We start from the raw sequence: 26,136 nt of genomic DNA, 5'->3' as shown, positions 1-26,136 counted from the left end.
ACAATTGATTATAAGAGTGCACGCACACTGTGTGACATCATACGGAGCGCATAGACATGTCTCTGCCTGTGCTACTGCACAGGACACTGCGAGGAGAAGAGGAAGCTAGAGAGTGAGAGGTAAGTACTGAGTTTCTTCAGTTATTTTACGGTGAGGGGCCATGTGACTGCTTTAGAACAATTTATTAGTGGTGGCTGCTGTTAGACATGATATTATCGAGTGGAGGCAGCTGCTGGTCATTTTATTGAGTGGAGGCTGATGCTGGTCATTTTACTGAATGGAAGCTGCTGTTAGAAATCTTATTATTGAGGTGAGGCTGCTGCTAGACATCTTATTATTGAGGGGAGGCTGCTGCTAGACATCTTATTATTGAGTGGAAGCAGCTGCTGGTCGTTTCAATGAGTGGAGGCTGCTGCTGGATATCTTATTAATGAGGGGAGGCTCCTGCTGGATATCTTATTAATGAGGGGAGGCTGCTGCTGAACATTTTATTGAGTGTAGGCTGCTGCTGGTCATTCTATTGATCAAAGACTTCAGTTGGTCATTTTATTGAAAGGAAGCAGTTGCCGGACATCTTATTAATCAGGGGAGAATACTGGATAATTTATCGAGTGGAGTCTACTACTGGACATTTTATTGAGTGGAGGTGGCTGCTGGATAATATATGGGGAGGAAGCTGCTGCAGAACATCTTATCAGGAGAGTCTGCTGCTGGTCATTTTACTAAATTACTGCTGGTGGACATTTCATTGAGTGGATGCTGCTGGACATCTTATTAATGAAGGGGGTTACAAGACAGTATCTAATAAGGGAGGCTGTTGTTGGACACTACGTATAAGGTATATGATTATGGTGCAGTGAGTATAAGTTAGTGTAGCATATAAGTGTAATGTGCGGGATGAGGGTGGCAGAATGATTTTTGGTGCATTGGGGACCATTGATGTCTTGCTATGCCACTGATGTAGACTATAGAATAAGCATTCCTGATATGGTAGCATGTTCTTCCCACCTCTGGTGAATATCTGGTAAACATTCTGATAACAAGCAAAATCTAGATATGGGGATCATTTTCCACCTGCCCATAATTTATATAGCCTTTTCGTAGTGTAACTAGAGCTTCATGTTGCTCTTTAACCCATTAACGACACGTGACGTAGTAGTACGTCACACATCAGCTACAAGTGTTCGGCGAGGGCTCACGGGCCAAACCCTCTCCATAGCCAGTGGGCGTTTGCTACATATTGCAGCAAACACCCACCAGTAACTCCTGCAATCGGTTGTTAGAGATTTGGGAAGTAAGACTGAAATATCTATTTAGTAACACATAAGTGGAACCCAGCAGTCCCCATTGTTCACTTACACTCGCATAATTACTTTACACTTAATCTCTGACCCGCAAAATACCATCCTATCCCTGGAAATTCCCCTCTTACACTGGTAATTGAACACAAGGGGCAAATTTCAACCAGCTTTTCTAGTACTTTCAATCCAGAGGATTCTGTGATCGTGTAGAGAAGGCAGATGAATGATGGCTGTTGCAGGGTCTTCCATAGTGGTTTTAAACAAATGCATTTATGTTTTTTTTTCAATCCCCCTTTTTTATTTTTTTTTCCTCTATTATGAAGGTTTGTTTTCTGTGGAATATGTAGTACTTTGTATGGAAACTATGTAATATTTCATTCAGTGTACTGGCAAACTAAGAAAACTAGGAAGAAACCTTGGAGTCTCATATCCTACATACTAAACTATTGTCGTATAGTGTAACTTTGCAGTTTCCCATTACATCTTACATGACAGAGAGGTACTTGGTTGCTCATTTGACTTTAAACAAAGGGAACCTGTCACCAGGAATGTCATTTTTAGCTGGTAACAGGTTTCAAATAGCACAAATAGCAAATGGGTATCCAACACATAGCCAAACCCTTGGAAACATTTCGTAGATTAAAAACACATTTATTTCAGTACGTTATAATACTTTATTTTACATTACCTGGCCAGCAGCATGTTGTGAGTCCTGGGAAGGGGCAGCTGCAGCCTATGTCAGTTTCCTCTTCTCCACACTCATGCAGCTCCCTCACCCCTCCCCACTTTCTGTCATGTGCAATGAACAGCGGAGGGAGGGGATGGGGTTGAGAAGAGAGAGAAAGCATGAGGAGACACAGGCACACACAGGTTGCATGCAGCCCCTTCCCCCGGGACTCACAAAATGCTGCCTGCAGGGAGCCTGGAATGTAAATCAAACAATTATAAACTGCGGCAATGATTAAGAATTCTGAATAGTGTAGGCTATTAGAACCAGTCACCAGCTGAAAATGACATTCCTGGTGACAAGTTCACTTTAATAGCAGGTGTCTTCTGTATAATACAGCAACCACCCACTCCGTATGGAGAGGTCTATTAAACTGTTTGTTTTCAGCTTCCTGTACAATGTTTAGTACAACAAAAGGTGCATGTTTATTGCTGTCTATAGGGGCGTGTATGCGGCCGTATATACGTCCCCATGACTGTCGTGTGAATACAGCCTTAAACTACTCTAGATTTATCATCCAACATCAGACACAGTGATAACTCTGGGGCAGTATAAGTCTGTGTCTGGGATGATCTGTGCAGTAGTCAGATCTGAAGTTATTGAGGATGTGCTGGTGTACAGAGGTCTGATGAGGGTATCACACCAGTGCCCCTCCCTCATGCCATGGGCACCTGTTCTCCCATTCCCAGCAGACATGTGTGTCTCCCAGCTGACACTTGTAGCTCTGCCCAGAGGAGGAGCAGCAGCAGCAGCACCGGGCATGTTCTGCTATGCATCACCCGTGTCCAGCACAGAGATCCGCCCCTGCCATAGGAAAGAGCAAAAATAGTCCCAGCAGCGCTGACAGGAAGCAGCCGGGAGGAGAAGCTCACACAGAGCCAGGACAGCGCCTGCCACAGCTGACAGCGGAGTGTATGGACACCCAGGCCACTAGTTACACTTCCACAGCAGCCAGGAGGAAGGCGGCCACCCGGGGAGCATGGAGCGGGCGGCGGCATGAGTAGCTGAAGACAGGAGGGAGAGAAGGAGGACACGGGGAGAGGGGCTCCACCTGCACCGCACAGACCGCAACACACACAGCACAGCACCATGGAGAATAACGCAGGTGAGTCTCCCGTGTGAATATGGACTGATATTGAGAATGGAGATTGAGCAGACACACACACACTACAAGTCCCAGCATGCCCCAGAGCGCCTACACACACACACTACAGGCCCCAGAGCGCCTGTATACACACTACACGTCCCAGCATGCCTCAGAGCGCCGGTACACACACTACACGTCCCAGCATGCCTCACAGCGCCTGTACACACACTACACGTCCCAGCATGCCTCAGAGCGTCTGTACATACACTACAAGTCCCAGCATGCCTCAGAGCGCCTGTACACACACTACACGTCCCAGCATGCCTCAGAGCGCCGGTACACACACTACAAGTCCCAGCATGCCCGAGCACACACTACAAGTCCCAGCATGCCTGCGCTCAGCTGGGTGCTTTTTGCTAGTATGTTTGGGGGCACTGGTGTGAATTTGGTGATAAAGCTCCAGCTAGTAGCACTGGTGTCAGTAACCCGGCACAGTGCGGGGAGAAGGCAGTAAAGTGGGTTACAGGGAGGAGGGGGCTTCCGCCACTATCTGCAGCCTGGATCCTGTCATCCAGCACATTCACATGGACTGGCCGCCCTAGCCACGTGCAGGCTGTGTTTACGTTCTATCCAGCGCGCCTTCTGGTTGGACGCCAGCGCGTGTGACGTAGTGATTACATAATCAGACGGGGCGCGAGCGGCACTCCACGTGAGGCTCGCGGAAGGGGGAAGTTGCGCCGTGACCTACTTTCTGGAACACGTGGATTCCAGACTCGAATCCCGGAGCCAATCAACGCCGGTTACTGGGTGACGGGTCACGCCCATTCATGTTCTTTTCAGGACACTTACAGGTGTCCGCTGATTGGCTGGCTGCTGGGATGTGCGAGCGGCACACGTGTGTCTGGAGCCGCGGGCAGGAGGAGGGAGGAGACATGAGCCGGGCCGTGTGACTGCGGACATAGCGGGGATTACACCGGGACGTGTGTTATGAGACGGGGCTGCGTTGTCCATGTGGAACTGCAGACACACGGACACCCTGCGGGGGGCGCAAGCGTCCAGCGCTATCAGTGTGTCCAGTGGACATTTAAAGGGGAAGTCCACTGTTGGAATAGTGCAGTGATATATTAAATAATGCAGATCATTATTGATGTTATTTGAATGGTCTTTTCCTTTCATTTAACAGGTTTGGTTTATTTTACTGATAGATAACATAAAAGGGTGAAAGGTCATTGTGCAAGTCCCATGGCGACATTGTGTAAGACACGCCACACCCAGCGGATGTTTCAGCCATTGTCTGTGTGTAGCCTCAGCTGGAATTGGCGCTGCAGAAGTCACCAGTGATGCCCCTGTCCTATGTGTTTTATCATTGTATCATGGGTGGCCAAATATCAGAGAAACATGTTTATACTTTCATATTAAAGATAAGATTTTTATCTGGGAACTGGATTTTCCGAAAGCTAAAAAAAGGGTGAGAACTGGGTCTTTATCTGCAGCTCATATTTCCAACTACATCTTTAACTTCCATTGTCTCCGGTTCCATAGATCACTGATGTGCTCTGAAAGCGAAGATTCTTATCTGTAATATGATACCAGCATGTTTCTACCGTACTAGAGAACCAAATATATGGGTGTCTGAAGTGACACCCCCTGCAGCCTCTAAACTTGACTCCTCTCAGATATATTGACTCTTCTCAGCTCATTCTCACATGACCTTACAGGAGATCTTTAACAGATAATTGGGTGAGATTTCAAATTAAAGAAGTAAATATATGCAAATGAGCTTGAGTAATAGTTAATTATTCATGTCTCCCGGTCTGTCTGGCTCCACCTACACAGCGGTCAGCATAGCCGTGTTATGCTGGATCATAGCATTACCTCTATACTCTGCTATGATCACTGATAGCACCAGAATCTGTTTTATTTTTACTTCCCTTGGACACATCATATAACAGAGTTTGGAGATGGATTCCATACAGTGGCATCTGTCTCTCATTGGCTAGAATGGCTTCCGTGAAAACAGATTTCTTTTCTTGCAGCAGGGAGCAGGATGATCTAGTGTAGTCTACACAATTCTATTTTGTGCTGTATACTTACCTCAGTGAGGCCAAAGGGATTTTCTTTGGCCTCTCCCAAATACATGTCGATGGACTTGTTTACCTTATTGTTCAGAAGCTTTCCTGGCGTATATGCTTAACATAAAAATAATAGATGTTAATGTTTTTTTTTTGTTTGTTTTTTTTTTTTTTTGCTGACCAACCGTAGAACTAAAATAAAAGAGAACCTGTCACCAGTAGACACATTAATATTTAGTACCTTACAATTGCATATGAGCAGTGACTAGTTCATTCGTTCCCTGGGAGTGGCTAAAGAAGAGCAGACCTCCCACCACCCCCCGGAAACCGCTCCTCCATGTATCATTTTTAAATTTACAAAACCGCCCCTCACCCTGCATATCGAGACCCCCTGCCTTGTCCCCCCTGCAGTCGATGTTCCACCTGCTGTCATCACCTCTCGCTGACCACATCAGACATTCTCGTGCCTGCGTGGTCAGCATCCTGCAGAACGTGTGGCCCGCCATGCGCAGATGAAGCAGAGCTGGCATTCTTCTGCACATGCGCTACTCTACGGCGTCGCTTGCTACGCATAGAGTAGTGAATGCGCATAGGAATGTTTCTTCTGGGATAATCAACCACGCTAAGGCTGCATTCACACAAACATGTGCCCGCCAGTCTGGGTGAGCTGGAGAGGAGGAGAGTAAAGCGCTGCTCACCCCTCTTCTCTCCGTAGAAAATAGAGCCACACAGCCATTCTTATGGCAAAGGATAGAGCGTGTTCTATTTTTTTTGCGGGCACGGTACAGTGAGCATACATTGTGCTCACTGTGCCCAGCCCGGGCGCCATAGACTACTATGCGAGAAGTATATCTGGCCACAAATTTGAGGCCGTATATACGTTGTAAGCATTGTCCTGGATTCACCATTAAAGGGAACCTGTCACCAAATTTTCACTAATTAACCTAATGCCCACAATCTCTTTAGCTAAAAAAAATGTATACTTCCCTTTCCCAGAAAATGAACATTATAAGACAACCTGGCCCCCTGCCAGAAGAAGCAGCAAGTCACAAGGGTGTGTGTTATTCATGCAAGTTACTGTGTGTTCCAGCCCATGTCTCCGGCATCTTCCTTATTCCTCCCTTTCTTCAGCTGTGGATGACGCCAGCTGAAGGGAGGAGGAATGAGGGAGATGCATGAATAAAACACACCCTTCTGCCTCGCTGCTCCTTCTGGCAGGGGACCAGGTAGGCTTACGAAGTTTACTTTCCGCTTATGGGAAGTATGGATTTATAGCCAAAAACAATGAGGACAAAAGTTAGCATAGAACTGTGGGAACCTGTCATTATGTTTATTAGTAAAGATCTGGTGATGGGTTCCCTATAATGACCAATTCTATGGATATTGTTGGTAATCTTACACCCCCGACCCAATCAGTACCAGGATGTGTTGCAGAATTGATGATGAAACTTTAGTTCAAAATGATGCAAGGGCACCACAAACCGGATCTAAATAAATTTAGGCTAAACTGGAGTTTTAATTTTATCCAATACCAAAGGGCTGTGTGGGTTATTGAGAACCCCAGTGCTTAAAGAAAGCCATGAAAAAGGACTTAAAGGGGTTATTCAAGGATCTGATGGGTGAAGAGGCTTTTTTTTAGTCCTTACCTTGCAAAATGCCTTTAATCCTGCACATGTCATATTATAGGTCATATTATTTTTTTTTAATTACATTTTGACCATGTTTCATTGAATATATTCGAAGCTGTGTTTTGGATAGGATTCCCAGAAATTACAGTGAAAGTTTATAGTGTTGCAACCCAGACACCCCCACTTTGTGTTATAATATCGCTTGATAGGGAAGGGCCGGAGAGTGAGCTGTCTTTGGGTATTGTCAGTACATTGTAATAAGCTAAAAAGCTAATAATACATAACCAGGTGCCACTCTCCTCCACGTACTTGTTAGTGGAAATGTAAACGGCCCTTTTTTATTTTTGGTAATTAACGGAAAATAGTGAATTTTGTAACTATGATACTGATACAAATTTGGGGTATTTACTTCAAGCAACGCCCGTATATGACAGTATAAACAATGAGGTAAAATGATGACAAGATGGTGTAGAGAGCAGACCATGTCATTTCTATAGAAAATGGCTTCTCGATATTTTATCCGTACTGTGCTTTGTGGAGAAAACACGTGTTCAGTCCCTTTGATCCCACTTAAAAGAGACACAAGGACATTCTTAACTAAACATGTGTTTTTAGCATGAGGTGGGAGGAAGACGACCATGGGGGGGTTATGTAACTATCGGAGCTGAGGGAGACTGCATGTGCTGCTTTATCATAGCTACAATGACCTGAGGTAAAAGTATTCTATGGAGACAATTACCACACGTAGATTAGGAGCACTGAACACCACAGCTATTCTATGGTATGAAGATTTGCATCCGCTTTGAAAGAAAGCACTTATGCCTCCAATTTACATACAACTCTGGTAATTGTTAAGTTACTGTACTTTACAACAAACAGCTGTAACAGTTACCAATGGTGTCTGAAATTAAGTTTTATTGTTACTCCTGGTTCTTACGACAACCCAACATTTTTCAAATCCAATTGTCACGGAGAGCAAAAAAAAAATTAGTTTGGAGTTCCAATTATAAAATATACAGTTCCGACTTACATACAAATTCAACTTAAGAACAAACCTACAGAACCTCTCTTGTACGTGACTGTCTGTATACAGAATATTTTCACTTTTTTACAAAAAAAAAACCTTCGTGGAAATCGATATTTAAGTTTATGTTTAGTGGTTTCCTCTGACACAAGTGGTAAATTTTGTTGAACGGTATAACAGCCCTTGTATTTGAAACACCAAATCCTGCAGGAGTGCAGTTGGTGCCCACGATGCGGATGGCTATTGCCAGAACTATTTTAGTGCTGCTGTGGGTTTATGTAGGCTATACCCTGCTAAAGCATAGTAGGAAATCCTCTTCTTTGTCTGTGTCCTGGAGACTCTGCAGTTACCTAACCTTGTTGCTGCAGTCTCCAGCAGTGATTTTCCATACATAATTCAGCTGTGTTGCATAGAAAACTTGGCATCCGCAGCAATATTTGATATATAATGAAGATTTTAAACACACAGTGAATCATTTTCCTTCTGCAGGTTATTAAGCAGCTTATCCAATTTTTAGCAATTCAGCTGTGTGTATCTCCAGCCTTTGGTAGGGAAGATACTACTACTTTGTGTTCCTCACTGGTATGTGTGACAGGGCGCCAGCCTATTTGTGGCACTAGCCAGTTACGCATATATATAGTCATAGATTTTCTATCTTGAATGTCCCCAAGAGGCAGATACAATAAAATATAATAATTTTTCAATCAACAACATTTATTAGCTAAAACTGGACAGCCCCGTTAACTCCTAAATTTCACTGAGGTGTTAATTATATAGCATCTATATGGAGACGGGAAGGCGAGCAGGGAGCCCAAGGCCATAGGAAGCTAAAAGAAGAGCAAATCCTGCCAGAGTGGGCACACATCTGCATGTAAGTGTGCTTGGTTTACAATCCTTCATCTTGGTGGTAGATGTCCTTTAAAACTCAAAATGGGCTAGCTGGTAAGTTGGTTAGGTGATTAGAATATATATAGATAGAGATAGATATATCTATAAAAAGCAAAAAGTACACAGGGCACAATCCAACCAAGGGACGGTCTTGTTCCATAACTCCTCTAATTTCAGCATGCTCTCTTTTCTCAGTCCATGATTTAATAGTTTTTAAATGTGCTAGTAAGATGGATCGTTCACAATATAGAGCCTTTCTTATATATAAATCTCTTTCTCAGACTTGGGAGCCTTTTTAGCTCTCAGACTATTACAAGTAACCCACTCTGAAGTCTTTTTTTTCACATTAACCGCCTGTTTCACGGTCAAAACAATGCCAGAGCAGCAGTCCCGGGTACTCGCTAGGCTTCCTGCCCCTGACTCGTTGACATCTGACCATGCCCAAGCCCCTGTACACACTGTTAGCTTATCTCACTGTCTCACATGTGCCTTACAGAGCCCTCACAACATGAGGCACCTCAGACCTTACCACAGCATTGTGCATTACTAACTGGCACCTCCATTTGTAGGTTGACGTCCAGAAACCTGGCAGGTGTAACCAACTAAATGGTTTACCATCTCTTACCAAAAATTGGATAACTGCATAATATAGAATTATTTGAAGATTATTACTTGTATGAAATGAACTGAACTGTAAGTCGGTGTACAGATAATTTCATTAAAACTGACTTTTATGTTTTACAGTGTTGTAAGTTTACGCAATAGGAAGTTTTATGTCATTTTGTCCCTTTGCACCTTTAATACTTAATGGCCATGTCTTTTCTTGTCTAGGTGGTGTAATCGCATACATCAGCTCCTCAAGCTCAGCCTCCAGCCCTTCCTCCTGCCACAGCGAGAGCTCCAATAGTAGTTTCCAGTCTTCATCCTCCTCTCTTCCATCCTCCCCCAGCAGCTCTGCTTCTGAGGGCAGCAGTGGTGGGAGCAGCGGCGGAAGCAGTGGTGGGAGCAGTGGAAATGGGAACGGCAGAAGTGACCTTCCATGTGGGAGCCTCACCACCACAGAGGAATCTCAGAACAACCAGCAGGTGGACACACTGTGCATAAAAACAACCTACACTAGTGCAGCGATCCTAACCAAAGGCCATGGTGGAGTCAACACTAGTAAGAGATTTTCAATTCTTTCTTAGACATCAAATGTCACTCTTTTAATGGAGTTGCTCAATTCTTTCAAATGTATTGTCACTTTCAAGTGACGCACACGGATGGGAGTATCACTGTGCTACATCACCTTACATGACCCTGTTAATGGGGTTGTCCAAGAGTATGTAAAAGTAGCAAGATGGCCAGGGAGGGGCTGCATAAAATAATAAAGTTGTACTTACCTTGTCTGCTGCTTTCTGTGTCCCACACCACAGTCCATCCCGAAAGTTGTCCGAGTGGAGCTTCCGTGCCCCTATAGTAGTAATAAAAATAATTCTTTAGTTATATAGCGCACACAGGTTGCGCAGCGCTGTACTGCACAGAGCTTACCAAATCAGTCCCTGTCCCGTTGGGGCTCAAACGGGCACTGCAAGGAGGGACTGTGGCGTGGGACACAGGGAGTACCGGAGAAGTTAAGTACAACTTTATTATTTTATGCGACCTCCCCGGCCACCTCACTATTTTTAAATACTCTCAGACAACCCCTTTAACTTGGGGATTGAAGATTCTGAAGAGGGTCTTCAGATGAGAAGAAGTAGTATGACGCACATACTCAATTAGGTAGAGACCCAATTTTACAGTGCAAACTTGGGCTTCTTCACTGACAATAGTTTTAATCGTAATGTATGTATCTTTTTTTAGAATTCAATGGTATGATCCTCCTGTGTAAAGTCTGTGGAGATGTAGCGTCTGGGTTTCACTATGGAGTCCATGCTTGTGAAGGCTGTAAGGTAGGTTTATACTGTAGTAATTGTGTATATGGGATATATTGATGATCGTTTCTATCTGGATAACCTACCTCTAGATAAATTAGCCTAGTCCTATGTCTTTGAGCATATACACTTGTATACAGCATTAGTAAATAACATGCCATAAAAGGTAAATAATAATTATTGGACTGTTTAATCAGAATATTAAATAAAAATATAATATGATAATAATTTCTAAAAGGAATTTTTTTTTAAAGCGGTATTTCCATCTCGCACATCTGTTCTAGGGATAGGTGCAGGGGATAGTTACATTTAGGACACATTCTAGAATATTGTATGAGAAGGAAAGACACATATGTGCAATAATTTATAGTGGTAATATGGTAGGGTATAGGGAAGCACTTTCTGTAGATAAACTACCTTACATTGATGGCATTTTCCCTGATTTACACCGTTAACGGCAAATAGGGAAATATCTATTTAAATTAATGTGTAGAATTTAATAGAGTGAAGAAATCAGGCTACACCTTTTTGAGGCTAAATGAGTATATTTGATGGTGATCTTTCAGGAATACTAGTTCTCTTCAGACATGATGTTATGCATGAAACAGAAAATTCACAGCATTTTATACACACTAGGCAGTGATCATCAAAAGATATTAAAAAAACCTCTAAAACAACAGATTGATAAATACAGGGATATCTTATTTACGACAGGACTGCAATAAAAACACTAAAACACCTGTGAGGCGAGACACGAGAGCCCTGGCTCTTATCTGCTTGTGGCCTCCAGGTCAGAGGTAATCTACACCACTAGAATTTAATAGATCAAGTTTGGAAAACCTTTATACACCTGCATACTACATATTATCATATATTATAATAAACACCTTAAAAAGGAAATATATTTGGCCAAATCCACAGTTTTTTCTGTTGCTTGATAGTACTCGTCTTCTTCAGCCCTGTCAGTACATAAGATACAGTGAACCAAGGGGTAAATGTGAGAGATCTTGTCTCCAGTCATAGCTGATCAGTTTTGTGATGAACTGTAACATAAAGGTTGTGTGTTCTTAGGGTTTCTTTCGAAGAAGCATCCAACAAAACATCCAGTACAAAAAGTGCCTCAAGAATGAGAGCTGTTCTATCATGAGGATGAACCGAAATCGCTGCCAGCAATGTCGTTTCAAGAAGTGTCTGTCTGTCGGCATGTCAAGAGATGGTATGTACTGATGGGGCTTTCAAGGAATCGGGGAACATTTGGCAGTAACAGCTTTCAGGCACACCGTTCATCTAATAGCCAATGAAGGTACATGTCCAGCTTTACTTCCAAAGTGTTAACAATCTTCTAGAGGGAGTGTAGAGACTGGAACAAGAAACAGTGGTTAGAATAAGAGACCATTTCAAACATCTGCTAAAGGCAGTGGACTTTTTTTAGATGGTATTTTTCATTTTTATATAAGTTTATGTCTATAAAATTTAAATAAAACAAAAAAAGGTTTTCTTCAGGGCTGTGTAGTTGGTAAGCCTGTCTGTGGTCCGTCAAGCCTCGAGTTGCTTCCCACACCCCGCTGACAGTTACAGTCCAATGAGTGCTTGCATAACTGATGGCAGCACTCATTGGGGCATACAACCAATGGGGAACACAGAACTGAGCGCCACATGTAGAAGAGAAGAAACTGCAGAGAGCCGAAAAGGAGCCAGGAATGGTAAGAATTTTTATTTTTTTGTCTGCTTTGGGGTTTTTCAGTATTATTATAGTCTACACTGGGGTCTCCATTATTATTGTCTTCTCTGAAAGCGCTACTTGGTTTCTGGGTTGGTATTTATTGCTGTTCTGTGGTATTTATCATTTCTAATGGTAATTAAATTCTTAGATCAGGAATAGAACAGGCATTTCAAAGGGAATTTCATAATTTATATAATTTATTATTTATTTTTGGAGTCCTAGGTCCATTTTATCACAACTCCAACGCCGCAGCCCTGGTTTTCACATAACACAGGCTATTCATTGCCATTCCAGGAGAAGATCATGAACGCTCACTATTATTAAAAAATTGCTTCTCAGACAGATTTCTCTTTGAACATGAGAGAGAAACACATACTAACCTACTCCATCTGCTGGTTCTCACTTTGCTCGGGTACTTTTTTTTGTCAGATTTCACTTCATCATATGAGTGGCCACACATTAGATGAAGCCTCCTAATCCCCTGGAACTTCTGGTGCAGAAACCAGTAGTACCAGCGCAAAGTATTAACAGGGAGCCGGAGCAGGGTAAGTATGTATTTTATTTTTTATCCCAGCCCCGTTTTCTGTATTTGTGTAAAACAAAGGATTTGTTGTATGACAAATCCATAGGTTATCTGTGCATCATTGACTTTTCATTGAACCATCTGGTTCTGTTACATTTTCCACTGTTTTTATGGGGAGAATAGATCATTACTTTAACACCAGAAACCTTGAGCGGGCCCTCAACAGAATTTGCAGATTTGATGTAATTTATCTGGGACTGTAAGTGGAGATATTTGGTTTTTTTTTCTCAGTTTACTCTTCTTCCTTGACAGCTGTTCGCTTTGGTCGCATTCCAAAACGTGAAAAGCAGAGAATGCTGCTGGAGATGCAGACTGCCATGAAGACCATGATGAACAGCCAGTTTGGTAGCTCAGGACACCAGGAAGCACTGCCAGATTACCAAGCTTCACCTTCACATTTGCCACATATGGCCCTTCCTGTTCAAGAAAAGGTGGAAACCAGTTGTCACAAGTACCCAGATAAAAGCCCCACTCCTGCAACTTCTTCTCTTCCTCCACCACCTCCTCCATCATCAGATGTTAGCAAAGAAGATGTCATTGGTACAGTAACCAGGGCTCACCGGGAGACTTTCATGTATAACCAGGAGCCCTCTGAACTCAGAAATGAAGCAGTCTACCGGATGGAATCAGGAATGAATAATGTAAAAAATATGACCAGGAGCAACAATATCCACATCAACGGTCTTAATACTGCTCACTGTCCTGCTAGTGAAAGCCAGAATTATCCAAATGGAAAGCATCAAGACAACAACGCCATGGCTTATTCCAACATCCACGCTGTATGTTACTCCAATGAACAGAATATAAACGTTCCCAATGGTTTCTGCCATAAAGGAGGCAGCAATGGAGCCGTGTTTGATGTATCTCAGGCAGATCGTATGAATGGCTTCCTGAGCCGTCGGGGAAGAAGAATGCATCTGGTACAGAGTTTATTGCTTGTTTTATTATTGTTGATTTAATTACATTTATATAGTTTGATACTAAAGGATTTATATCAGTCATATGTAAAGGGAATCGGTCAGTTGTTGTTTTTTTTTGGACCGAAAGAAGATGTATAACTTTATATGAATTGAAGACAGAAATTTGTGTAAAATTAGTTAATTTTTGTGTATATACTGCAAACCCAGAATTATTGACAGCCATCACTGTGTGTGGGCGGCGTTTATCAGGACTCTCTGTGTCCGTAATACCCTGTTTCCCCTAAAATAAGACATCCCCTGAAAATAAGACCTAGTACAATTTTGCTCCAGCTTAGAAATATAAGGCCTCCCCTGAAAATAAGACCTAGCAGCCGCCATTGCAGCAGCTCCCCCATACTATACATTGGTATTGGTAAATCTTTTCGATGCTGCAGAAGGTTGTGACATGGGGAATAATTCATGGTATTAAATCACTGGCTGATGTGCTGGAAATGTGATACCAGCAGCTGCCAGGATAAGAAGGGTCAGTTATGGAAAGTGCTTTTACTAAACATGAGAGACTGGGGCCAATGATTCTAATAGAAATGAAGTCACAAGAAATACAGCAGGAAATTCAGAGTTTGGAGAGTCATAAGGATGTTTGATTTTTTGTTCAATGATAAATGTAAATTCTTGTTCAAGGAAAAATAAGACATCCCCTGAAAATAAGACCTAGTGTCTCTTTAGGAGCAAAAATTTATATAAGACACTGTCTTATTTTCGGGGAAACAGGGTAGGAGTCCTGTCAGGATATACTGATTTTTCTCTCATTTTCATAGTCTTAACTTGTCCTTATCTTCCTTCTGGATAGGAAAACCCAGTTTGTGTTTTGTAATTTTGTTCAACGCCACTAACTTTTCTAAATTTCACAGGTTTGTCCGATGAGCATGTCTCCATTCATGGACCCAAATAAATCAGGACCTCAGATCTGGGAAGAGTTTTCAATGAGTTTCACCCCAGCTGTAAAAGAGGTTGTTGAATTTGCCAAGCGCATTCCAGGATTTAAAGACCTTTCCCAGTATGACCAGGTTAACTTACTGAAGGCGGGAACATTTGAGGTTAGAACTTGATAACAAAGTTGTTTTCTTTAATGTGTGTAATATGAGTTCTAGTTAATAAAGAGTCATTGCAGTTCTGTCTTTGCATTGACAGCCATTGTATAAGATTGTCCTATGACTTAAAATACATAAAATTACTAAATGTACGGATAAAGGTCATCAAGCCAACATACCTTCTCAAGTGCCTGAAAAACAATTTCTTTCCAAAAATTTCCAAGTGTTGATCATTAAATTTCATGTGGATATATAAAACCTGTTCTATTTAAATCTCTGAAACTTAAAGCGTTTATTACAATCTTCTTTTTTTGTTTTGCCAGGTATTGATGGTACGGTTTGCGTCACTGTTTGACGCAAAGGAGCGTACTGTTACCTTTCTTAGTGGGAAGAAGTACAGTGTGGATGAGCTGCGCTCTATGGGAGCTGGGGAGCTGCTGAACTCTGTATTTGAATTCAGTCAGAAGCTTAGTGCTCTGCAGCTTAGTGAGGAGGAGATGAGTTTGTTTACAGCAGTTGTCCTCGTTTCTGCTGGTAAGAACAGAAGGATACTTGATCTTTTTCTCTCTAACATTGCTTGTCCTCTGCTAACAAATCCTGTTCACTGTCCCAGTTATTACAAATGCAGTTTTTCAATGAGGCATCAGATTTTACACAACTTAGCAGGGTTTGGATAACTGGTAGTTCTCCGGATCCTGAGAAGTCTCATACGTCTCTGACACTATGGGGACTAGTAGAGATCTGTATCATGCCTCAGTGAAAACACTAGAGACTGGAACCCCATTTATTACACGTTTGTTCAATGGTCTATTGTGATAGCATCATTATTCTCATGTGTATTACCTTGGAAAAATTATCTTTCCTTATAAATTTAAAGGGTGTTCAGTTTTCTTCAAAATACTATGTAAGACACCACCTTTGATACTTATTTTTATTAGGGGTGAACTCATTTTAACCATCTTCCAATGCCTGTTAGTACAAAGTTTATGTGGTTATTTTTAGGTCTGCAGCAGGGCGCATGTTCAACTGGCTTCTCTATTCATTTTGGGTACAACAGACCCCTGTTCTCTTGATTCATGGGGGGTCTCTTGATTTGACCTGTGGATGGACATCCCCTTTAAAAGAAGACATAAAGGGGTATTCCCATCTGGGCATTAACATTTAATTTAATTCATTTGCCATATGTAAACATTACTTCAATTGGATGTTGTTAAAAAAAAATGTTCCTGTGTGATGATAATTTCTCATAAATGTAGCCATGTTGTCCCTTAGAAACAAGATAGCTTGCTCGGATACAACCACCTCACATTTTGGCAGCAGTGGCCAGACATGTGCTATTGAGCCCTGCCTGGCAATCCTTCCAGCAGAGGTGGTCGTATCCAAGGACACAGTCTTGTTTCTAAGGGACCATATGACATTTGTGATAAATTATCTTCACACAGGTAATTTTTTTTTTAATAACATCTAAATGAAAAAATTACAGATTAGTTAAATTAAATGTGAATGCCGAGACGAGAATACCCCTGTAACAACAAAAATGTACAACAAATTGCATAAAAATAACAAAACGTTCCCCTGCTATGCCATATCTACGTGTCAGAGTTCAGAGGAAGATCAAGAGAAACTTTTTTTTACCACCAACCCCAACTCTTTGCATCCTTGCTCATCTCATTTTTTCTCCAGCCCCTATGGTTCATGAGAAACCAGTGCAGTCATGTTTGGAACCCAATATGCTAATTAGGATAACTACTGTCAGGTGGGAAGAGCTTAGCATACATCCTGGCACCACATGCCCGACAGTAGAGAGTCCTAATAACTAACATACTAGGTGCTATCTAAAAATCCCACCAGCTACACCTATTTATGGATCCCAAGGGTGGGAGTTAGTGGATGTGGTAAAAGGTCCTCTTTGAGGGAGTTGTCCAGTTTCAAAGAAAGTCTTGGAGAGGAATCTTAAAGAAAAAATGTACACTTTAATAACATGCTGCACTGGTGGCATAACATCAACAACTTGTGACCATGTAATTATTACCTTGGCTGAACACTGTTAAGAAATTATCTGCTGCAGTAATGTGGTATAAGGCTACATTCACATCTCATGTCATGAATACGCTCAGCGTATATGTCCAGAAAGATCCTGGAGCTTTTTACCTCCATCTGCTCAGTATATCATGTATTTTGAAAAAGACAGGAGGGAAAGACACAGCAAGCTATGTCTTTCCATCTTGCCCTAACCTGACATTAAACGTTCAGTGGAAGCTATAAAAGCCTGAGGGGGACGGATGCAAAGTATTGCATCCAATCCCAACTTCCACTGAGTATGTCGTCAGGGAGGTCCCAGTGATGTCACTGTCCATATAAGGAGGAAACATCATGAACATAGGCAGCAGCCAATTAGTTCAGATGGGGGTGGGGAGGAGGACATCTATGCTGAAACTCTATATACAAACTGAAATATGGGGTGTGAACTGGTTAGATCATTTTCTTCCATTAATTTCCACCACGTCCTTCTCATTGTAACAAGTGAAAAGATGTCACTCAGGGGCCCTCTTAGCATATTTTTATAAGTTGAATTTAGAAGGAAGGAGGCCATGGATAACAAATATAAGAAGATTACCACAGTCACACTGCCTGGATCTATGAGCAAGAGTCCCTGGTTTATGATGTGTGGTTTTGATGGTAGATTTCTTTTAAGGGAATGTAATTCCTATATTTTGTACCATTACCATTTATAAGTATAAATTATATATAAGTACACATATCTGTGTAATTATTCCATCTATCATGGGGGGTCTTTTGTCTGAACCTTAATTCCTTATAAGAGATACAGTAGTATGGACTGCTGGCAATCTTCACCTTTGTAACAAGTTTTGATAAAACCATGTGTCTCCGAAAATAAAATGGGGTCTTCTATTATTTTTTTCTTTGAAAAGTGGGTTAGGGATTATTTTCAGGGTATGTTTTATTTTAGTTCCATGAATTAAAAAAAACACATTCATACAAATATAATTATCCAATCATCTTCTGGATCATTATCACAACTCCCCAAACACTGGGTTCCAGTGTAAATGTCTTTTGACTATTGCCTGGAAGGGGCACATTTATAACAGATATAGCTTTTGTAGTGTGGCACCTAGAAGCACAGTTCAGGTGTCATTTTAAATGGGAGAATCTCCCCTTTAATAACACATAATGGGTGAAACCGACAGTTATCCACAGATAAAGTTACAGTTGGGAGTGGGAGTGTGTATAAGTAGGATATTAGGTAATTTATCAATTTATATCTATTAAATGTTACGTAAAGTGATGCCTCCTTTTTTACCTCATCAGCCAGACATTCCTGACCAAAAAATAGACTGCAAATGGAGGGTCATGTGATCTCTAACTGTCCATGAACAATTACCCTGCCAGGTCCTTGATCTTGTATTCATGCATACCATCATAAGCTCCTGGCAAGATGATTGTTCATGGACAGAAAGAGATCACATGACCCTCCATCAGAACTGTCTGGGTGATGAGGTAAAAGACAAAGGCTTCACTTTACATAACAAGAAAGCAGAGAACTATTAATAGATGTATATTGGTAAATCACCTCATATCCTGCCCCCCGCACTTACACACACATTACAAAAACATGATATAAAGTGAACAAAATCCTTGTGCAAAATTTAAAGGGAGATTCAAATTGACACAAGAACTGTGTTTTTAGGTGCCACAGTTCAAAAGATCATTGCTCATTGTAACAAATGCATCTGGATTTAACATTGCTATGGATCTTAATGAAACCTTTCTTATTGCTTTATTTTTATCTGTATTCTTGGGACATCATCGAATATTCTGTTAAATACCAGAAAAATTTATTTGTGTTATTTCTATTTTTCTTTCCAGATCGTTCTGGTATTGAAAATGTAAATTCTGTTGAAGCGTTGCAAGAAACTCTGATCCGTGCACTGAGAACTTTAATCATGAAGAACCATCCCAATGAGGCCTCCACCTTTACCAGACTCCTCCTGAAGCTGGCAGACCTGCGCTCGCTCAATAACATGCACTCCGAGGAACTTCTGGCATTCAAAATTCACCCGTAGGCCTATAAATGACTTCTGCTCTATAATTTGTGACAGATTAGGTGTTCCTAAGGTTACGTCCGACACTATATGTTTATAACAAGTGCAGAACTAGCCTTTAGTATAGGCAAAGTCTATTGTCTACTACAGCAGATGTGCAGCTCACTAGTGATATGACTGAGGCATTAATCCCTAGAGGATATCTTCTCCTAAATATTGGTGCAGCCTACAGATTGGCTACCTCTACACAACATAGACAACATCTGCACCTTAACCTTCGCCGTTCTATCATCACACAGACTCCTCCAGCCTTATTCTGCATTGAGTAGGAGGTGCATAGGATAACCCGGAGTAAAGAAGTGCGCCTCAATGAGACAAACCAATCACTTGTTTGCTTTACAGATTTTGAAACCATTTAAAGAACCAAATTTTTACCATTTTACCAAATCTCTGCTGGTCATGGTCAAGGCAATATTATAGAACTTTATTAGAAGTCGACTGCATAGCCAGCACATGATTGTCACTTTTTACTCCTATATTACAAACTCTGCATCTTCTCATTTCCAAATGCTTTGCTGGTCTGTTATGTGCCTCCTGCCATGATCTGGATTGTTGTCTGTCAGACAGATTTTATAGCGTGCGAGTGTGTTCATTTTCTGTATTTTTGTGAATATTATGTTGTCTGTTACTGAAACACTTTAGGGGAAGATTTCGAAAAACTGTCTAAAAAAAAAATCGTGTTTCCCTTAGAAATCAACTACAAGGCAGTTGTAATTTGAAGTAGATTAACGGTGCATTGTGATTGGATGCTACAGGCACTAAGTGCAGTTTAGCTTTTAGGCAATTTTGTGAATGTTCCCCTTGTGTTGATACACTGTACATAGTCCTAGTTAGAGCATTACAGATTAATACATGACACAGCTTCCTTGCAATATTTTAACCTGCGAAGGGAGTTGTTACTAATAGTTCTTATGTATAATAGTGATGGAAAAAGTACTAATTGTATATTTTTGAGACATGATAAAATTTATGCTGCAGACATTTGTTACATGGAAGCCTCCCAGTGTAACTGGGTCTTTTGCGGCCAAGCTGCAACCTCAATGACTTGCTGTACAAAAAGACTGTTGGGCTCGTGACAGCAATGGTTAAGTCCAGGCAATTAAAAAAAAAAAAACCTCCCCATTGTCATAGTGGCTCGTGCGAACGGGTGGTCTAAAGATGGCGTCCCACCTCAATGAGCTTCTACATCGTATACTGTGTCAGGGACGCCTCATTTCGTGCTTAATTCATAAGTGAGCAAAGAGCAGCACAAGGAGAACTTGCGTGGGGTACCGGGAATTTACTTAAAAAAAAAAAAAAAAAAAAAGAAAAAAAATTGAGGAAGGTTCATAGATATTTGTGTGCTCAAACCAGAAAAATCGATGTGTAGAAGTGTAATTTAGAAGTTCTCAACACTTTGCTAGGTATAGTAGATGGGCTGTGTACTTTATATCGGGAAGCAGGAGCACACCAGGTTTCATCAATGTGGACACGAGCTTCTCTGAAGTTGTGCAGTAGTAATAGACGTGTAACTCGTCACAAGATTCAACTGCTATGTGGCACCCTATGAGTTACAGGGCTTATTCTTACCAACATTACCAATACTTTCACGTCCCACCATTGGGTAGGATAAACTACCCACAAAGAGGGCTAATTATTCTCAAGACTGCTGCACGTGACCCTCTATGTAGGGTCTCTTCCCAATGGCAGTATGCGAATGTTATTTGAATTTTTTATTTTATCTAACATCACAAAACTATATAAATAGCCAACTCCATTGGGCACATTTTTAGGAGTAAAAGCACTTGTTTAACTTTGACAAACCTCACTGCCGTAATTTCAGGGTTTCTTGTTTATGCGTTATATTGGGGTGAACTATAGCCTGGCACTAGGCATAGTGTGCATTGCCTCTCATACCTAGTCCTGGATGCATAGTATGAGCAGGTTACAGCAGCTGGCGAAGGATGTTATGCCAGGCCATAAACAGGCGGCAACCCTGAGAACACAGATTCAACCACAGTAGGAATTGTGGGGGTGGAGGAGCGCCAAAACTCTGAATAAAACTGGGCAATCATTTTCTTTAAAGAGTAACTGTAAAGGTTTTTTTTTTTCACACATAAATAGCTCTTGGTATATAAAACAGCTTTGCCTGTTATCTTTGTTACCTATATGCAGCAGTTTCTTTGCTACCCCCCTTAGATTACCTAAGAGCTGCAATAGCTGCTTCCTATGAGACCGTAGCTTTACACTGTTTCTCAGATGGTTTCATGGGATGGGAGGAGCTGCTGCTCCCTACTCACAGGGGAGGAGGTCATGTGACCGTGAATGCAGCAGCGCTGGATGTGTACAGAACAGTAAATGCAGATGTCTCCTGCACAGAATAGAGAGGTACGAGATCTCCCCTGTTCCCTTTGTGTCCCTCCATCCCAGTCTGTGATGCTACAGAATGTTATCTGTCTGTCTCCTGTCCTTTGGCTGCTCATGGGATCTGTGGGCAAGCTAATTGGCCTCAGCTTGAGGGCATAGACAGACGGATATTAGTCTCCGCCCACTTCACCTCTGGGGAGAAAGATTTTTGTCAAACACTTGCAGAACAGAAAATGCCATAACTTTGGTAAGAAAAGGGTGAGTAGTTCAAAGTAGGCATCGTTCTGTTTGTTTTCAAAAGGGGAATCACATGTAATAATTTGGTAAAATCATTATAACTTTACAGTTCCGCTTTAAAGTATTGAAACACAAAAAAGTACATTTTCTTCTTTTTCTGACTGTGTTGCACCAAAAAGGATAATGCTAAAAATGTCACTTAATGTGGTAAAAAGAAGGAATGTCTGATCAGTAATTCAGAAATGTCTGATCAGTAATTCTTATTTAGGACATTTTGTGTGATTCTCTCTCCTATTGTGCCATACACGTCCGGTTTCCTACGTTTCTTAATTTGGAAACTTTTTTTTTACACTTTAAAGTCAATAATGGTAATATAACCTGTTATGTATTATGTATAATAGACAGATCTCTTCAATTTTCTTGCTCTGTACCTACAGCCATCTTGAGGCAGATTCAGGTGATATTTAGGGATTGGCTAATGCACATGCATTACATACGCACATTGAAGGCAGTCACTTTGTCCTAGTACCGGTAACTCGTATGCCGCAATCAAGCCAACTGTATAGGCTTTACTACATGGAATGGCTGCCATCCTGCTTTTTGCGCAAAATGCACTTTAATTATTGGGCTCCCGTTGCTCTACAATATTAACCAATGTCTATTGTGTATAATATATTTAGTATCCCAGGTGTAATATTTTATCTCCAAGCTTCAATATTTATCTTATTTTCCTAAATCATTAGGTGCTGGTCCATTTAAAATTGTTATATGGGATTATGTAGTTGAACTAGAAAACCTTATTCCACGTCACTCCTCGATATAGGTAAGAGGCTGAGAGGTTCTTTAGATGCCCAGAAGCTTCACTAGAGCCATATATTGCATAGAATATGTTAGGCACAGGCTATTTTTCCCATCACTTGTATAAATGAAATTGTTTTATTGTTTTGCATCCACCGCAAATGCAGTTCTCAGGAAAAGTTGGTCACTCCTATGCCTGATATAAGTAGAACTCCCAATGGAATAAGAGAACGGCTGCTAGTACCTACCTGAGCGGCGTTCCCAGTGTACTGTCGCTATAAAGCGTGCAGTGATCTCTCCATTTAGTGCTGGTTCTACAGGGCACCCATAAGAACCCAGCATTACTACAGCTGTCCTGGTTCTTAGAATCCTACCTCTCTCATCTTTGCCAGTCTTATTTTTTTGTTTCTATGAGGCCTCCTGTGGATCCTAGCCTATTGAGCAGTCATCAGTGAGGGTGTTCATGTCTATGAGTGGTGCTAGAATACTTTCCATTAGTATAATATATGTTACTTCCACATCAGCTCCTTTAATTTATCATTTTTATTGGAGTTGATTCGGGGTATCCCAACTTCCTTAGGTCTATGGCTACAGGCAGAAATATAGACAGAGAAGGGACAAAAGATATGAGAGACTTCAATGATGAACCATTGACTGTAGGAGGCTTTATCCAGTTTCTCTTTTATTAGTAGTAAACAAATGACAAAATGACACCGGGGGATGACTGCTCTTAATTTGCGGAAAGTTCTGCATTACCTTTTCCTATGGCCCCCGCAGTCCTTTCCGAGTGCTGTTATTGTGCTGCTTTTAGATGTAAATGTCTTGTGTGTCTACACAATATTAACTAAAGGGCTCTGGAAAAATTATAACATGTATGGAGTGGGGGGAGGGAGGTCTGTTGTGTTTTTTTTTAATAAGAATATTTTTATATTGCATTATTGAATGGTAACAGGAAGCTCATGCGCACAAAATACACACAATGAGAAGAATGTGAAATCTCTCAAATGTTTTTGGTCAGTATTTGCCATATTTATGCATTTCACTTGCAATTTGAGTACAGGTTAAACAATAAATTGATATGGAAACGGAGAGCATGTTAATATCGTAACAGTGTTGGTTTAGCTTGACATGCACATTCATGCCTGGATTGGCTGAGGGTGCATGTTTATGGCATAGGAAGGAGAGAAGGAGTCTTATATACTGAAGGAACAAAGTGTCTGGCATATCAAAATTCTACATTTTTGCAGGTTGTTTCCCCTCAAACAGTTGGGTTATGACCAGTGTTCCTGGCTACCACAACATCAGATTGCATGTAATTGTTGTTAATTTGTTTAGGATGGAAGAGAATATGGAAGAAAAGACTAATAATCCACACAATGGATTGTGTTACAAGCAACTAATACTGGGCATTATCCTGTTGTGGACCTCAAGTATGTAGATTTCTATGTTGCTATTGTGGATGTGTGATTGTATATATTGTTTTGGAAAGACTATACTAAAACATGGAACATCCAAAGTCTGTATCATCACATCTTTGCATCTGCAGTGGGCATTCATAGCAAGTCTAATGCCAACTATAGGACAAAACAAAATCCTAAAAAGACACTAATTTGCTTAAATGAACATTCCTGCATAAAAGCCTGAAGGTTGAACCAATAAATATGTTACTTCTATACTGAATTATCTTTAGTAAATTGCACAAATCTATGTGTAAAGGGCATCATGGGATTTCTGTATCAAAACGGTCTTAGACTGCATTCACACGAACGCATGCACGTCGGGACGTAGCACAGCGAGCGGGCATATGGTCGCCGCAGTGGAGAAGAGGATGGGTGAACCCTCCCCTCTCCATAGCGCTACATAGGGCACAGCGCCTTAACACGGGGAAAGATGGGGTATGTCCTATCTTTTCCCTGTGTATGGAGTAGCATGGTGCCATCCCCCCGACGGTGCTGTGAATTCAGCCTAAGAGAAAAGTGGTCTTTGTCTATAGCAACCAATCAGAGTTTAGCTTACACTTCTGCTCTTTAAAGATGAAAGCCTAGCAGTGATTGATCACTATGAGTAACAACAACATTTCTACTTGAAGCAGTTTTCATATCTACGACTGCTCCTCTGCACCCTTGGGTGTCCAGTCTTGTCATAAAGGTGCTGGTCCTCTAAGCAGCCACTTGGGTATCTTTTTTTCATTTTTAGAATTATGCCACAAAGAAAGTTGGATTCTGACTGATTTCTCCAAGGTTTGTTGTCCTTGTGAACATCCAGGAACAAAAGCTATTGTCATGAGGACACAGAGTAAATAGTAATAATCTTTATATAGCGCCATCATATTCCGTAGCGCTTTACAAATCAAGTAAAGAGGCTTTCACACAATCTGTAACTTCCACTCATTACTCTACAATGGTAAGATGTTTTAGAACAGTTTTAAGGGCTTTATGCAGATTTATTGTCTAGATAATCTTTGTGTACTTCTAAGCATTCCTGTCCCTTCTGGGCCAGACATTTACTGCCACTGTGAAGCTTGGAAACAAACAAGTCCATTGGCTATGATATTTCCATTATTAATTACATTTTATTAAATATATATTCAAGTGGAGAGATACTTTAATGTTCATTTTAACCCCAATTTTGTTAAAAAAGGACTGGAGGTTTTAGTGGCACCTTTTAGGAGTCAATACGCCATGCAGTTTTGCTAAATATTCTGTTATGGACAGGTGAAATATTGACATTTCTGATACTCTCTCAAACAATATTTTTAACGAAAATAACCTGTTCTACTTTATGTTGTTGACCTACCCAAATGAATACAATGATATTCCAAGCTGCATTTCTGAGAGATTTTGTACTGTACTATAGTAACCTGACCATTGTTGCCTGCAAAGATGCAACGCAAGATGTAATCCTCTACGTAGATGTATGTTAGTATAGAAGTGATCCTAGGCTGCATAAGGCTGTGTGCTCTGTGGACCCTCTAGCAACTAGGAACTGAATGTATTGTTTTAGAATTTCAAAGTATAACGTAGGTACTATAGATTTAAGACTTGGTGAAAGAATCTAGTTCATTTTTTACACTGTGCTGAGATGTCTGTGTTGACTGATGAATTGCTCCAGTAAAAAGGTTTATAGATGAAATATGCTTGAGTGAACCACTTTAACTATCTTTGTGGGGGGAAAAAATGGTTGGGGCAAAACAAAAAGGTGCAAAATGTTTTGACCTGGACATGTAATCCATTAGTTGTAATTTCCTGCTACACGGAGATGTCTGTACAAAGTATATGTTGTTAACCTTTTCAAATAAACAACTTTACACGACCTGCGTGCGTCATAGATTTCTATAATCGGCTAAGTATACAGAGAACTATGGAATAAGGATTGTCCTTTAACCCCTTCAATATCTTCTATATCTCCTAAACCCTGAATCTAGGAACACAATTCTGGTGTCCAAGTAAACAGGAGAATCTCTCATTTAATATGATTTATGGAATGTGTATGGATGCTTCACAGAGCCAGAGATATACAGGCGGTCCCCTACTTAAGAACACCCGACTTACATACAACCCCTAGTTACAAACGACCTCTGGATATTGGTAATTTACTGTACTTTAGTCCTAGGCTACAATAATCAGCTGTAACAGTTATCACAGGTGTCTGTAATGAAGCTTTAGTGTTCATAT

At 41.1% G+C, this 26,136-nt stretch overlaps 1 protein-coding gene across 2 annotated transcripts; it reads left to right on the top strand.

Moving 5' to 3' along the window:
* The first annotated feature begins 2,742 nt into the window (after nt 1–2,742).
* Nucleotides 2,743–25,774, top strand: NR1D2 (nuclear receptor subfamily 1 group D member 2). Of its 2 annotated transcripts, XM_072153625.1 has the most exons (8): nt 2,744–3,133; nt 9,559–9,888; nt 10,570–10,658; nt 11,712–11,856; nt 13,199–13,866; nt 14,778–14,963; nt 15,281–15,491; nt 18,846–25,774. In XM_072153625.1, exons 1-8 carry the CDS (start codon nt 3,118–3,120, stop codon nt 19,040–19,042), a joined length of 1,842 nt encoding a protein of 613 aa, XP_072009726.1. In that variant the 5' UTR covers nt 2,744–3,117; the 3' UTR covers nt 19,043–25,774. The 2 variants fall into 2 exon arrangements, with proteins under 2 accessions (XP_072009727.1, XP_072009726.1); XM_072153626.1 differs by lacking the exon at nt 15,281–15,491 and having other exon boundaries at nt 2,743–3,133; nt 18,846–19,007.
* Nucleotides 25,775–26,136: the final 362 nt, after the last annotated feature.

The sequence above is a fragment of the Engystomops pustulosus genome, chromosome 5 (genome assembly GCF_040894005.1).
Source record: "Engystomops pustulosus chromosome 5, aEngPut4.maternal, whole genome shotgun sequence".
Lineage (NCBI taxonomy): Eukaryota > Metazoa > Chordata > Amphibia > Anura > Leptodactylidae > Engystomops > Engystomops pustulosus.
Note: the sequence above shows the minus strand (reverse complement) of the source record. Positions and strands in the feature narration are given on the sequence as shown.